General features: G+C 57.6%; 2 protein-coding genes across 2 annotated transcripts; both read left to right on the plus strand.

Annotated features, from left to right (window-relative positions):
- The first annotated feature begins 2,204 nt into the window (after positions 1-2,204).
- On the plus strand, positions 2,205-6,303 carry PRR29 (proline rich 29). The gene is made up of 6 exons (XM_010561446.1): positions 2,205-2,282; positions 2,758-2,884; positions 4,706-4,821; positions 5,720-5,895; positions 6,045-6,115; positions 6,275-6,303. Exons 1-6 carry the CDS (start codon positions 2,205-2,207, stop codon positions 6,301-6,303), a joined length of 597 nt encoding a protein of 198 aa, XP_010559748.1.
- Positions 6,304-9,267: 2,964 nt separating this feature from the next.
- On the plus strand, positions 9,268-13,474 carry LOC104827966 (1-acyl-sn-glycerol-3-phosphate acyltransferase alpha-like). The gene is made up of 6 exons (XM_010561350.1): positions 9,268-9,452; positions 11,877-12,010; positions 12,318-12,493; positions 12,635-12,730; positions 12,966-13,038; positions 13,233-13,474. Exons 1-6 carry the CDS (start codon positions 9,268-9,270, stop codon positions 13,472-13,474), a joined length of 906 nt encoding a protein of 301 aa, XP_010559652.1.
- The last annotated feature ends 1,068 nt before the right edge of the window (positions 13,475-14,542 follow it).

A 14,542-nucleotide genomic window follows, 5' to 3' on the forward strand; every position in this document is an offset into this window, starting at 1 on the left:
AAGGCAGGCTCTGCCAGAAGCAGGGGGTAATCAGCACAGTAATTAAATGTGCAAATAATGGGAATTTGGGAGTTATAACAAAAGGCAGAGAAATAATCTGGAGGGGCTTGGAGAAATTAGGAACACAGAGTAAGATCTAATCAAGCAGAAAATAGCCCGATTGGAGCCAATGGCTGGGGGCTAAGGCAGCCGGCCTCGGAGAGCTCCTCCCCGGCATCTGGGGGTGTCTCCGGTGCTGTTTTGGGGCAGAACAAGAGGTTTTGGAGAGATCTGTTCCTGCTTGATGTGCAGGGCTGGTTGCAGGCTGGGTTCCTGGGAAAAGTTCCCAGATCTGCACTATTGGTGGACAGCAGATTTTAGATGTAATATTGATGGAAATAATCACCCAGAAGAGCAGCCTGGGGAAATGCAGCTGATGGAGGTGGAGGGAAGATACCTGAGGCCAGTGGGAAGTTGGGCTGTTTTGGGGGAGAAAGTGTTTTTTCATTGCAATGGGTTTTCTGGGGCTTAAATATTTTGTGCAGATGTACCATTCCCAGCCGCAGTGTTTCCTTGAGATGAGCTTGGACACACAAAGCTCTCTGGCCAGGGGGAGATAAACAGAAAACATGAGCTGGTTTTGGTCTGCTGGACACAAATCCCCTTGTGAGCATCCTGGGAGGGACTCGTGGTAGGGGAGAGCAGCAGGCTGGAGCCAGGCTCTGGTGCAATCGATTCGTGCTCATGCTAAGCCTTGCCTGGGTTTCCATGGGAGGAATGTCGTGGCCGGTCATTGCATCCCTGGGGAAGTGGTCCATGAAGCTGGGAGCCAGATCCAGGGCACCCAGCACTGTGCCACAGGCATCCTGGGGACCAGACCTCAGGTGACACCAGCAGGGCTGAGCAACTTCCCCGGCCACTGTGCCTTGGATGTGCACGGGGGGATGTTGTCTCTGAGGACCTGCAAGGGAACATCCCATGGGGTGGAAGGACCTTCTCCCTCCACCAACGGAGACCCCAGACCTGCGGTGCACAGGCAGGGATGCCTCCATCGGACAGCAGGCACTGCAAAGCCTTGAAGATTCAATCCAGCCTGATATCCGAAGCTATCCCAGACTCTCACCCAGACCTGTCTCCCAACGCTCCCTGCAAAAGCACCTCGCCAGGTTTGCTCTGATGTCCCAGAGCCCCCCCAGGCACAGGTGACACGGCTCAGCCCCGCAGGGACACGCTGCAGCTGCCTTGGCCCCTCCAGCTGCTCTCTGCCAGCGCTTGAAAGGACCTTTCAATAAGTCCCAATCAAAGAGGCGGTGTTGTGAGGAACGAGCTGCTCTGATGGGAAAGTGCGTCCTGCCAGCTCTCGCCCCATCCTTGTTTTCTCATTTCCCGAGGAGGTGACTTGGCAGCAGGCTTGAAGATAGCACAAGGGAACAGCCCTTAAACTGCAGATCTTGTTGCCACAGGGTGTTGCAGCTGCTGAAAGTTCACCTGGGCTCAGCAAGGTGTATACAGCAAAGAAAAGGCTGTTAAAGACAGGATCACCTCTGGCTTGGGATGTCCCAGAGCCCCAGATTGCCAAAGCCCGGGAGAAGGTAGCAGGGAACTCTCATGGCATCTTTTCCCTCTTGTCCCCCAGCTGAGCAACCTTTGTTCTGTCCTGGGGTGGCTGCGTTAGGGCTCAGTATCCCCAAATATCTCCCAGCTCACAAATGCAGCCCCAGAGACTGGGAAACAGGCGCCGAGAGCGTGAGCCACGGGGCAGGAGCAGATCCATATCCCACTGGCCACGATGGATGGGACCTGCAGAGACCACAGGGTACCGGGACCTGGGATTTTAGGAAAGCTCCCAAACCCACAAGCTGTGAGATGCTGCCAGTGGGGCTGAGCAGCCCCAGCACTGGGACTAGATCTCCCCTGCAACTTGGACCAGTAGCAGGGCTTGGATAAACCTGCAGCCCCCTGCTCCCAGCTTGCTTCCCTGTGGGGAAAGTTGTCCTGCAGGCTCAGAAATACCATCAGGGGGGCACAGGCCATCCCTGCCCCACAGCCTTTTGCAGTGTGTGGGGATTATCCTGGGGATATACTGCAGGGAAAACCAGTCCAGGGCTGCTCCTCCGCCGGCCAAACCTCCAGGGAGGGTTTGTTTAGCCCCAGCAGCTATAGCAACAAGCCCTGCTGCCTGCTGCAGCTCTGCTCGCCCCATCGCCCACGTGCCTGCCCAAGCCATGGAGGTGGGGGCAACAAGGGACCCCCATGGGGTCTGGGGAGGCACCTTAGCAGGGACCTACGTCATCCCACACGGGGTAAGCCCTGGAGAGCAGTTCTGTCTCTGGATTTATGGGGCAGTCAGGGGTGACAAGGGTAGGGTGGGGAAAATGGGATGGGGCTGGAGGAGAGAGGGGCTGGAGTCGGGTTTTTGGGTGGGTGCTGGGGTCTGGGGCAGCGAAGCTGTTCTTTGCAATATGCCTCCCTGCTCCCTGCAGACCCTGGCACCCTGGGAAGGCCACTTCTGCATAGGGACATGTTCCCAGGTGTGGGGACTTGCCAGGCGTGCAATTCATCCAGGCTTGCAGGGCTGCACCCCTGGAAAGACAGGGGTCAGTGCAAGCCACCCCCTCCTCTGAGGCTCTCCTCCCTGCTCCCCCCGGGGCCAGCATTGCTCTCCTCCCTGCCACCAGGTCCTGTCCCCTCTTCTCCCCGGCTGCCACACTAACAGGGCACTAAATTAAATCAAGAGTGAGAGATCCCCAGGGTTTTCCTTCCCCTCCTGCCTTTCAGATCCGACCAGAGCAATCTCCCCATGGAGCCGTCCCGGTGCCCCAGCAGCCGGTGATGATTCTCCAGCAGCTTCCCGGGACCGTGGCTGCCCTGGCCCCCGCTGCCGGACCCCCGCACGTCCGGGAAGGTGCGTGATGGTAGATGTCATAGAGATCAGAGTTAAAACCAGCTTAACTTAATCCTCTTCTTTTTTCCCAGACTTTTCAGGATGAGGGGCAGGCAGGGGGGCTGTGCCCACCCTCCGCAGCCTTGCAGGGCCGGCCACACCACGCTTTGATGGCTGCTTTGCCCCATGGGATGCGATTTTTGGTGGTTTTTACCAACCTTGAAGTCTGGACTGGCTTTGGCCACACCAGGATGCTCTCAGGGAATGGTTTGGGGCTGTTTTTTGAAATCCACCTTTGTTTTACAAAACCTCATTTCACGTGGGCATAGGGAGCATCACCAGGGAAAGCCAGGGTGATACAGGCTTCTTAGCCACTCTAGGTGGGACAGGGGCCAGCCCCCATGGGACGTGCAGGCAGGAGCTAAGACCATCTGTCTATAGGGGCTTCACTCAACTTTGTGCAACCCAGGATCCAGCAATCTGGACTGGAGGAGCAGACAGCAGAGACAGGGGGGCTTGTGGTCCCTGGGACATGCCATGGGCGAAGCTGTGCAGCATTGTGGGGAGGGGGCACGGTTGAGCTGTCTTTAAAAATACACGGAGGAAAGGGAACGCTGAAAATTGGTGTGGAAAGAAAACGGAGAGACCCCAGCCCGGCCCCTCGCAGCGCTGCAGTGGGGGCTGGCTGCCTTTCCAGTGGGACGGGTGGGATCCATTAAGAGCTGCCAGCCCTTCGCGCGCTTTCTCCTCCCGGTTCAATGCCTGGCTGCTGGCCCGCTCCCTCCTTGCGGCTCCGGCTCCGGCCACCTCCTGGGTTGTGCTGTAATGCTCCTCACTGGTGTGCCGGCTGCCGCCTGGGTGCCCTGGGAGCCCAATCCTGCAGCTGTAAAAGCATTTTGGGATCTGGCACATGGGGCATGGGGATGCCCAATCCCTTTTTTACCCAGGCTTCAGCTAAGAGGGGCTCACAGGTCTCGTGCGCAACGCCAGCAGGATCTCAGAGGCAGCCCCTCCGACAGGTTTACAGGCATTTTGGAGGGGAATTTCACGCCTGCTGCAAATGGGCATGTTTTAACGGGGATGCAGAGCCAGACGCTATGCTTCCTCTGCAGCCGGATTGCCCTCAGCAGCCGCCCCATGGCTTGGGCATCCAGCCAAGGGGACTGGGACAATAACCTGCACGTGCACGGCCGCTCTGGGTCCCAGCTCCTTGTGTGGAGCAAGGCAGGGGCTAGGGAGGCACCGAACATCCCCAGCCTGCACCTCTCCTGGACCCAGCTCCATAGGTGCTTGTTCCTGGGCATGGAGATGGGATCAGCTCCCACGGTCCAGCCCCAGCTCCTGCCTCCTTAAGGGGGTTTCTGAGCTCCCCCCGCGCATGACGTGGTGCAAAGCAGAGCTGACCCTGGCATGCTCCCCGTGCGGTGCCACCCCGAGGACACCAGCTTTGCCGTCTGGTGCCAAGGCAGAGGTTTGCCAAGCCACTGAGTGCTGCCAGGACCGGAGCAATTCTCCTCCGAATGGGTGGAAAGTCTGATGCCTCCAGCACCACTAATCACCTTTTGTGAGCAGCCTTCAGCAAGCCAGACCAGATGTTTAATCACATTGCAAAGAAGAAAAGGCTGAAATATGGCTATTTTAAAGCTTTATCCAAGCAAAATAATTTTTAAATGCCACATGGGCCTTCCAAATTGGGGTGGGGGGAGTCTGGCTTAGCTCCCACTGCTTGGGCACAGGGACAAGCCTCGGTGCCGCCCCATTCCAGGCACTCATCCCATGGCCACATTTCTCATGCCCTTGCTCTGATCTCTCTCTGATGCAGAGCCCCTTACTCTCTGGCAGATTTAATCGAGTTGATGATGATTCAAAACTCCCAAATGCACCAGGTGGTGATGAACAGCCTGGCTGTATCGGCACTGACGTCCTTTGGGTTCGGGCCATCCCCAGCTGCTGCCCAGGTAAGGATCAGGGATGCTGGGTAGGCAAAGGGACTATAGGACCAAAGAGGACCAAAAGGACCAAAGAGGTGGACAAAGGGACCTTTCCAGAGCTGCTCAGGAGAGCGGGATGACCATGTCCTGCTTTGGCACAGCGTGGAACCCCTCCAGGCACAGAAGCTGTGTGGTCTCAGCCCGGCTCAATCCAGGCTCTGCAGCCCCTTGGGGTTTTGGGGCTCTTTGTGTTGGTTTGACCCTCAGCTCCGCCAGCACAGATCACATCCAGGCTGCTCAGAGGCAACTCAGCCCAGCTGAGAAGAGCCAGGATCCTCCCTGTGTGCTGCGGCGCAGGCAGGATGCTGCGGCACAGCGCTGGGCTGCAGCGGCTGAGCAGCGAGGCTGAGCACTATTCATTAGGCAGAATGGCTCTGCAAGGGCTTTCATTTAAAAGTCCATCTCGAACCAAAATCATATTAAACATTTCATCTCCGTGGGGGGAAACAAATGCTGCTTTCTCGGCGGGGGCAAAAACTGGGCTGCAGGCAGCTGCCTTGCTCGCTGCCAGCTGGCATCTCTAGGCATGCACCCTCCCATGCTGCCCGCCCAGTGCCCACCAGTTCACCATGCTAGCCAAGACTGGACCCTGCCTGTCGCATCTCAGCGGCCAGATCAAATGTGCTCTTCCCAAGTACCATTTTGAGGTCCCAGCTGACAGGTCCCCACACTGGCTGACCATGGGGCTTTGTGTGGGATCGAGCCCACAAAGCCAGACCCTGGGAAAGCCAAACCATGCCGGCAGCATCACAGCCAAGCGTGGCTCCATGGGAATTCTCTCGCTGGTGCTTTGGGGAGCAGTGCCCTAGGGAGATGGCTGCTGAAAGGCTCCTGGCACAGCCCTGCCTTTTGTTCCTCCCTGTAGGTGATGGCGGTGCCTTTGCAGACCGGAGAGGAAGAGGAGGCTGTGGTTTTCCACCATCACTACATCCCCTACCCTGGTCCTACTCCTGTCCTGGCGTGGCCGGTCCCGGCACGGGATCAGGGACCGGCAGCGGTGCGGTACCTGGGCACTGGCTCATTAGCCGAGGACAGGGAGCTGTGAGTAACGAGGGTGCTGCTTTGTGCCACTCGGCACAGGGCTGCATGCGTGTTCCTGTGGCCCCTGGTGTAACAGGACTTCCAGTCCAAGCTGGGACACAAGGGGCAATGCCAGGCTGGCACTTACTCCTGTCCTTGCTCCTCTCCAGCAGCGCAGTGCCCCCCCCTCCACCACCCAGCGCCACGGGGACCGTGGGAGCCAACGTCCCGCCGGCATCGGGTAAAGACACGTTCTCCCCATGTCCTTCAACAGGGGACATCTCGCCCTCAAGTGTCCAGGCAGCCCCTGGTGAAAGGCTGAGCCCTCCTCGCTCCCTCCATCCATTGGATCCTGGGGGTGGCCCTTGCACATCCTCCAGGTCCCCTTTTCTCTCCGCAGAGTACTACGATGTGGAGGAGAGGCTGTGAGCTGCATGCTTCCCAAGATCGTTTCTCCTGCACGTCCCAGCGCTCGACCCCAGAAGATCCTGCAGGTGCTGAGCACGGGTGCTCCATGATACCCATAGTTTCGGGGTGGCTCGCGGAGTGCATTTTGCTGGGCACATTCGCTTCCTCCCCACGAGTCACCCCAATGCAGGGGCTGTCACAAAACCTGTCACCAAACCCCAGGTGACAGGGTGACCCCAAACAGGGACAGGCTTTATCTCTGTGCTCTGCAGAGGGCTCATGCCCAGCAGGTTAGGTGTGACATCCCAGTCCTGGCTGGACAAAATGTCTCTGCCAAGCCACGAGGACTGTGCAGCACTGGCTGTGCTGTGTCCCCATGGGTGGAGGGGAGTGTAATGCCAGCCCAGGTGGTCCTGGTCTTCATTAGTCCCTTCAGATCTCAATGCAGCACATTGCCTGTAATTAATTTGCTTTGTTAAGAAAGCACCCTGCTGTCACCAATTAAGCATCTGTAATTATCCAGACTGCTGGCTTTGTGCCTGAGTGCAGGGCTCCCTCCAAGCTGGGGGCGGGGGGGAGTGTGAGCCTCTTGCACCTGGGGGCTGGGGGTGTGGGTGTGGGTGCTGGGACAATATGGGAAGCAGAGTGGGATGCTCCTGGCTGAGCACAGCATTAGGAAAGCTGGATCTGCAGCTTGCTCCTGGTAGGGATGTGATCAGGGCAGCAGCCTGATAAAGGGGATGCAGCATGGGTAAGCGTGGGGTTCCCTACGGCTCAGTGTCCCCTGTGCTCACCAGGAAAAAAGGGGCAGATGCATTTTGGGTGCTGGAACCTGTCCCCTGCCTCTGCTACCTCCCCAACCCCACTTAGAGGTGACAGCCCTGCTCTGACCCCAGTGGGGTTACAGGCCAGTTGTCAGGAGGTTTTTGCCTTAAGAGCAGAGCTCGTAGCAGGAAACTTCAGGGCTGGTGGTCGTCTGGAGCTCAGAGCATGCAGAAAGATGGTGCCCAGGCAGTTGCAGCTTAAATTCCTTCCTTCTGCCCTCACTGGGCTTGAGGACTGCCCTGTCTCTCTTCTAGGGTCCCTATGGAAAGGAGGGCTCATCCTCCCTGAGCCTGGGACTGAGCTGTGCTCTGGCACAGGCAGATCTTCCCCTGCAGCAAAGCTCAGCCTGGCTCCTGCTGAAACTGGAGAAGAAGCTCCCCAATGTAGAGCAAAAGTGCCATGTCGGGTTGTGGCATGAAGGCACATCTCCTTCAGCTGGGAGCACCCTGAGAGGCTGTGAGACTGGCTGGGCAGAGCAGCAAGAGCAGAAGTGAAGGAGATCATCCAAAAGCTGAGCTGTCTGATGGGAAACCAGGCTGGTGCACAAAGGTTTCCACATCCATATAGACAGAAAGGGAAGAAGGAAGAGAGGAGTCACCTCGGGACAGGGTGGACAGGAAGGGTGGGCTCAAGATATGGCCCAATCTTAGCTTGAATATGTGAATAATGGGAGGATGAAGCAACGGGGATTGCAACATGCGTGGTGGAAGCAACCCTTGGAGCCCTCTCTGGGTCATGCTGGTTGAACCAGGGCACCCTTCAGCTGACAGCATGGAGAGCATCACACAGCCAGGAGCCCAAAGGCATCTGCTTGCACCCACATCAACAGGAACAGAGAGAAGGTGTGGGTGGAAAGAGCAGCCCTGGGCACGGAGGGGAATGGAGCAGGGGCGATGCAGAGTGGTTTTGCTGAAGGTAGGCTGTGCCAGATGAGGGGCAGGGCTGCTGGGTTTGACCCAGGTGATGTGATGCCTCTCCCCAGCACGGTATAATGGGACTGTTCGCACCAGAGCCCTGGTGGGGTTGTTATGGGAAGGTGTGAGCAGAGCCCTCTGCTCTCAGGCTCATGCCCCAGGGGTCAGAGATGAACTGAGGGGTCTGGGCAGCAGCATGCAGATGTCCCTGGCAGGGCTTGGGACATGGAACAGCGAGGCTGGGAGATGCTGCTGGTGGCTGAGGCCAGGCCAGGGTTATCTCTGCAATGACAAGTGCTTGCTTTTAAAAAGCAAGACCAGAGTTTCTGCAGGGCAACCTCGAGTTGGCCTGGATCCTATGTGCCCAGTGTGAAAGCAACAGAGCGGAAGGAGAGGCTAATTACAGCCCTGTGTGTGTGCTAATGGCACCTATGTAAACATGTAACGCAATGCAGCCACTGGCTGCCAACTGGGGCGAGGGCTGGCATCTCCTTCAGCCCCGGACGGAAGCAGGGCGGGTTGTAGGGCTCAGATCCCTGTGACGTTGCTTGGACCGTGGTGACGGATGCTGCGCCTTGGGAGGGGAAGGGCAGAGGGTCCCCTGCAGCCCGTATTCAGGTGGGATCAGGGAGACGGGGAGCACTGGCACCACGTGCCTGCCGCAGACCCAGGCAGGGAGAAGCAGGGAGATATTTTCCAATAATCTAACACTCTCCAGGGTGAGGTTTGGGGATTAGCCGTGATGCCAACAGGGATCTGTGACGAGCCTTGCCAGGGTGATGGGTACAGACCAGAACCAGCTCCTGCTGTCCCTACCAGCTGAGATCCCCCTTTCCAAGGGTTGGGGTCCCTGTGGCCAGGAGAGGTGCCCAGAGCATGGACACTTTTTGTGGGCAACAGATCTGATTGCAACAAGTCGGAGGCACTGCAAAGGCTTTTAACAGCCCAGGAAGGCACTTATCAGCAGCGGCACCTTGGGTGACAAAGGGCCCCTGGCATTGACTCACCACCACTCTCCACCCTTGGTGGGATAGCCTGCCTCCCATCTGAACCAATCCATCCTCAAGCCTTTGTACAGGGTGAGATACAGACAGCACCTTCCCCTGGACCAGCCCTGAACGCCCACTCGCTGCTCTGCTGATACACCTGATTCACTCGCCACGTTCCTCAGCATCCCTTGCTCCACTTGTCCTGCTCCCAGGGACACGGGCTGAGCTCCTCAGCATCCTCCCGCTGGGGCAGCACGATGGAGGTGGTCCTGCTCCACGGGCTGCTGCTCCTCCTCCCCTTGGCAGCCCTGCTGCTTTACCGGTACAATGCCACCTTCCACTACTTCTGCAAGGTGGCCTTCTTCAACTGCTGGATTGTGGCCATGGCTACCCTCCTGTCCCCCTTTGCGGCTCTTCGGGGACGCTCCGTGGAGAACATGAAGTGAGTACAGCCTGGGGATGTGCTTCCTATGTGGAGGTGGCTGGGCCTTGGCTGCGATGGAGGAGCTTATATGGTCTTGTGGACGCATGCTCCCTCCTGCTCTGGGCATACCCACAGCTATGTTATGGCCAGTGGTTGAGCCCTGGGGCTATAGTGAGGGCTGTGGTCATGTCCATGTGGCAATGAAGGGTGCATCTGCATCTTGTGGTGTGGTGAAGAGGTGCTGGCCATGCCCAGGGAGGGTTACGCCTTGACAGAGGTGGCCAGCTGGGTCGGGACTAGTGGTCCCTGGAGGATGAAGTAGCGTAAAAGGGATCGTTCTTAGCCATCGCAATGTTGGGGTCATCAGTTGGGTGGGTGATGGGGGATGGGTTGGCAAATGTTGGAGGTACAATCATTAGCAGGATGCAAATATACACCCATTGCTGTCTCCCTGGCAGAGCAGCCAGGTCTCACTCAGCGGGAGACCTGGGGACCACGGTTTGGCAGAGGGCTTTTGGGCTGTCTCGGTGCCATCAGCTGTCGGGCATGGCACAGTCATGTTCTGGCGAGTCGCGCGCTGGTGCTGTCAGCTGTACTCAAGCGTGGTGGCAGCTGAGATAACATCGCTGTGCAACATGAGAGGAAGGTCTGATTGCTTTCAAGGGTGTTGCAATCTTGTTACTGGATTCCTGGGCATGATAGCATACCAAAAGGGATATAATTATGTCAGAGTGAAAAATGTCTGAGCTTGTGGTATTTGCTGAGCTCACGCCATCACGTATTTGTGCTGATGGATTTCGGGCCCTTGGCAGGAGTGTGGTCAGAGGTTTGATGTTATCAGTCCGTTGTGTAGCCTCTCTCTCGTCCTTTCTGTGCAGAAATGCTGTGCACACATGCACGCATCCAGAGGTGCTCTGAGCCCTGTGGCAAATGCTCCCAGCTTAGTGCAAATACCTGCTGTGACGCAGCACTGACTCACGCTGCCTCATCTTGTCCCACCGATACCTTGCAGCCATCCTCTGCTGAAGCAGCACGCCCAGCTCTGTCTCCTCCTCAGGCTCCAAATCACAAAGCCTCCGGCTTGAAGCACATTCCTGTCGTTAGTCCTGGCTTTGGGGCATTGCCACAAGTGTTTTGCTTCCCTGCAGACACAGGGATCTCTGAGCCTGCACTTCCCAAGGAATGGGTGGTCTTTTGATACAACAGACCCTCTAAACATCATGCCTCCTTCTCCCTCCATGCCTGCCTCTATTCTCTCCTCCCAAACTTCTCATCTCTCCCCAGTGGTGAGCTCTTGCTGACAGCCCTGTCCCTTGTGGGGTCCCTGGGACCAATCACCGCCAGATGTGTGGACCCTGGCATGGGTACTCTTCGTGCTGAGGGTTGGAGAGTGCCCCGTTTCAATACAGAAAGCTTACCAGCTTTTTATCTCCACTGTGGGTGCTGCAATCCCCGTTGCTCCATCCTCCTTCCACTCCTCTTGTTATTCTCATATTAAGCATCACCCTTCATCAGCGCTGCCATCCTGATGTTAACCTTCCTGTCCAGCCCTCCGTGGATGGTGACACCAACTCTTCCTTGTTCCCCCTTCCATCTGCACAGATGAAACCTCCATCTCTTCCCGACACTGCAGGTCCAGTGAAGCTATTCTTTGTGATATTCTCTAACGAATGAAGCTGAGTTGGTTTTCACTTCCCTGCTCTCTTCCCCCTCCACCCGCAGCACAAAGCTTGGTGCCCGCAGTGCTGCCCTTTGGCTGCTCTGCAGGGACAGTCCCTGGAGACATCCGCGTCCCTGTAGACCTGTCTGTCTCAAGACTGTTCCTCTGCATGTCCATCACCAGTGCTCATCCATCTACGGCTCAGCGCCTCTTGGCTGCAATCCAGCTCCTCTGGCTTCAGGTATCTGCAGCGCGGGCTGCAAGCCTGGTTGTCTGGGTTTCCAGCCTGTACACGCAGATCCAGCTGTGCATGTGGAGGAGCCTCAGATGAGGCTCACCTGGCCAGAGGCATCTGTCCTCATTGGGATGTGATGATTTGAACCTTGGCTGCAGGCAGACATCCCATCCCTTCTCTTCTTGCTTTCCCATCATCTCTGGACATCAAAAAGCCTGTTCTTTTTCTCCCACCAGCTTGTGCTGGCTGCTCTTCTTCCTCAGCAGCTCCAGTGCAGACTTTCTACTACCGAGACAGCAGCTCGTCTCACCTTGGGGCTGGCTACAAGGTTAGCTCTAAGCTATGCAGGCTACACGTGTGCTTAGAAAAGCAAAGCATCACTGAGACTGAACACAGATCCACCTTGGAACACGCTATTTGCTCATGTAGACCAGATCTAGCCTGGCCCATCTTGCACCTTGCTCCCTGAGTGATGGCAAAGGGCTGGAAAAAATCAAGCAGCCCCCCCCTTGCTGATCTGTTCCCCACATATGTTCCTCTGCCCTAGGCTTCTGCGTGCCGCGATCCTACCCCTCAAACGCTTCTATGGCATCAAGATGCAGGTGTGGGGCTCTGAGCATCTGAACATCAAGGAGCCTTATGTGATAGTTTGCAACCACCAAGCTTCTCTTGACCTCATGGGTATGTGCAAGGGAGGGCGGGGGGCTCATCACTGCATGGGCAGCCTTTGGGGTGCTGCAGGGGTGGACCAGGCTCACCTTGGGGGGGTCCCAGCAAGGCCAGCAGCAGAATTTGTACAGGGCAATGTGTACCTGTAAATCTGTAGGCCAGAAGAGCTGGTGGGACAGGAGCTCAGGATGATGGGTGTGCTGCAGAGAGAGGGTTGGGACAATGGAAGATGATGCCAGGTCACTACAGCCACAGGGCTGGTTGGTTCTGGGTGCCGCTGGGCAGGGATGGATCCTTTCCTCTCCCATCCGTCCTCCAGGCATGGTGGAGGTCATTCCTGACCGCTGTGTGCCCATCGCCAAGAAGGAGATCATGTACATGGGCACCGTGGGGTGGGCCTGCTGGCTCAGTGGCATCATCTTCATCGACCGCCACAAAAGAGAAGATGCAATCAATGTCATCTCCCAGACGGCCAGGATCATGCGGCGTGAAAATGTGAGGGGGGGGGCTGGCAGCAGGGGGGAGTCGGGGAGCAAACACCGATGGGGCAAGGGGGGTGTGGGGAGGACTGACGTGGCAGATCCCAGGGTGCTCTGGTTGGGGGTCCATGCTCACATCTCTCCCTGTCCCGTACAGCTCCGAGTGTTGATTTTCCCTGAAGGCACCAGGAACCAGGACAAATCCATGCTGCCCTTCAAGCGTGGGGCTTTCCACTTGGCTGTTCAGGCTCAGGTAAGGCCATCCTCTCCCTCCACTTGCCCTTGATGGAGTGGGGTGGGCATGCACCCTGGGGCAGTGGGATGGGGGTCATTAGGGTCTTTTGGGGTCTGCAGGGACAGGCACCCTGCCTTGCAGGACCCAGGGAGGGGATGGGGAACTGCTGAAGCCTGGGGCACGGCAGGAGCTGGAGTCCCACCTGGGGAGGGGGTCTATATGGAGGACACCCCTGACCCTCCATCTCCTACAGGTTCCCATTTTCCCCGTTGTGATCTCCCCATACTGGGACTTCTTCAGCTCCAAGGATAAGAAATTCACCTCTGGTAAGTGACAGGCAAGAAGCCCAGTTGCTGTAAGGCAGGGCTGGCAGTGGGGATGAGGCAGGTGGGGCTTGGAGGTCTCTTTGTGGGACACTGAGGTGTGGGGAGGCAGCTGGTGGTGGAGGATGCCGGTGGGAAGACCTGGTTCCTGGTGGGTTCGTCTAACAGCATCCCTGGCCCTTCCCTTCTCTCTCCAGGGACGTGCACCATCCGAATCCTCCCCAAGGTAGAAACCCAGGGCCTGAGCCCAAAGGATGTCCCCAAACTGACAGAGACTGTCCGCCAGGCCATGGCTGATGCCCTCGCTGAGATGTCCGCAAATCACTGTGGGGACCAGCATGCTGAGCAGCCTCCGCTCCCACGCTGTGCTGGGGCCGGTGCTGGCAGGGGGCCGGGCAGCCCGCAGTGTGAGAAAGACACAACCGGGACCAGCAATTAGGCAGAGGGACCGAACCGCTGGGGATGTAAGGGAGGTGGCACAGCCAGAGGCTGGGCCGTGCTGTCCCCTTGTCCCCTGCGGTTGTGTCCACCAGACCTGCCACCACCCGAGCAGCCTGCGAGAGCAGGACGGTGCCCTGGTGCAAGGGGAAGCAGAGCAGTGCAGGGATCCGTCAGCACCCTGAAAACAGTGCAAGGTGTCCCCAAAACCCCCTTACTGTGACTGTGCATCCCCTCCCCAGGGCATTACCCGTCTCCCCGAATCCTGGCGCTGTGTCTGGCCCTGGGTAGGAAGCTGCATCTGCCTGGATGGCTCCTGCCTGCACACTGGGCAGGGGTAAGAGATGTGCCAGGCAGGGCTGGGGGTTCGCTGCAGCATTTTCCACCCCTGACGGTATGACTTGCAGTGGGGTTCACCCATGGGCTTGCTGGGTTGCTTCTACCAGAGGCTCCTGCAAGCTGGCAATGCTGTTCAGATGCAGCCAGCTCTGGGGAAGGGTCCAGAGCACGGCGTGTGGCTTGGAGGGGGGCAGGAGGATATTGCCACATGGGAAGAACATCCTTGATGCTGAACTATGAGACAAGGGTGCAAGATTAAACAGTTCATACCTGGTGGTATGCGTGCATGGTGTCCTCCCTGTGCCTTGGGTGCTATGGGGAGCACGGGGAGGGCGATCCGTCTCCGCACGGTCATGCTGGGTGCCTGCATCACTGCACATGGAGCATCCCTATGGACACCACAGCTTCTCCATGGGGTGCAGCGCTAGATGGTGTGAGGAGCAATGTGGCATGGTGAGAGTTACACTGGGGTGGACTAGGTCTGCCCCCAAGGTAGACCTCTCCCTACCTTAGGGACAAGCAGTAAGTGCACAGAAAGAGCATCCATTACAGCCCAAAACCCTCAGAGGGCAGAGGTGCCTGGATTATGCCCACCTGGAGCAGGAGAGACCTGCCCATGGCTTCCAGACCATGGCACAACCAGACCCATCCACTAGCTACCATCTCCCCTGGCCTGTTCCCTGCAGCCAGGCAGGGCTTTGGGCTTCTGCTGGCTCCTTCCCAGCCGGGC

Source organism: Haliaeetus leucocephalus, unplaced genomic scaffold, assembly GCF_000737465.1.
Source record: "Haliaeetus leucocephalus isolate CR32 unplaced genomic scaffold, Haliaeetus_leucocephalus-4.0 Scaffold144, whole genome shotgun sequence".
Lineage (NCBI taxonomy): Eukaryota > Metazoa > Chordata > Aves > Accipitriformes > Accipitridae > Haliaeetus > Haliaeetus leucocephalus.

Coding starts and splice junctions, on each gene's coding strand:
- PRR29 (XM_010561446.1), top strand. CDS start 2,205: ATGGAGGTGGGGGCAACAAGGGACCCCCATGGGGTCTGGGGAGGCACC. Junction 2,885..4,705: donor ACCCCCGCACGTCCGGGAAG/GTGCGTGATGGT, acceptor ACTCTCTGGCAG/ATTTAATCGAGTTGATGATG. Junction 5,896..6,044: donor TTAGCCGAGGACAGGGAGCT/GTGAGTAACGAG, acceptor GCTCCTCTCCAG/CAGCGCAGTGCCCCCCCCTC.
- LOC104827966 (XM_010561350.1), top strand. CDS start 9,268: ATGGAGGTGGTCCTGCTCCACGGGCTGCTGCTCCTCCTCCCCTTGGCA. Junction 12,011..12,317: donor AGCTTCTCTTGACCTCATGG/GTATGTGCAAGG, acceptor TCCGTCCTCCAG/GCATGGTGGAGGTCATTCCT. Junction 12,494..12,634: donor GGATCATGCGGCGTGAAAAT/GTGAGGGGGGGG, acceptor TGTCCCGTACAG/CTCCGAGTGTTGATTTTCCC.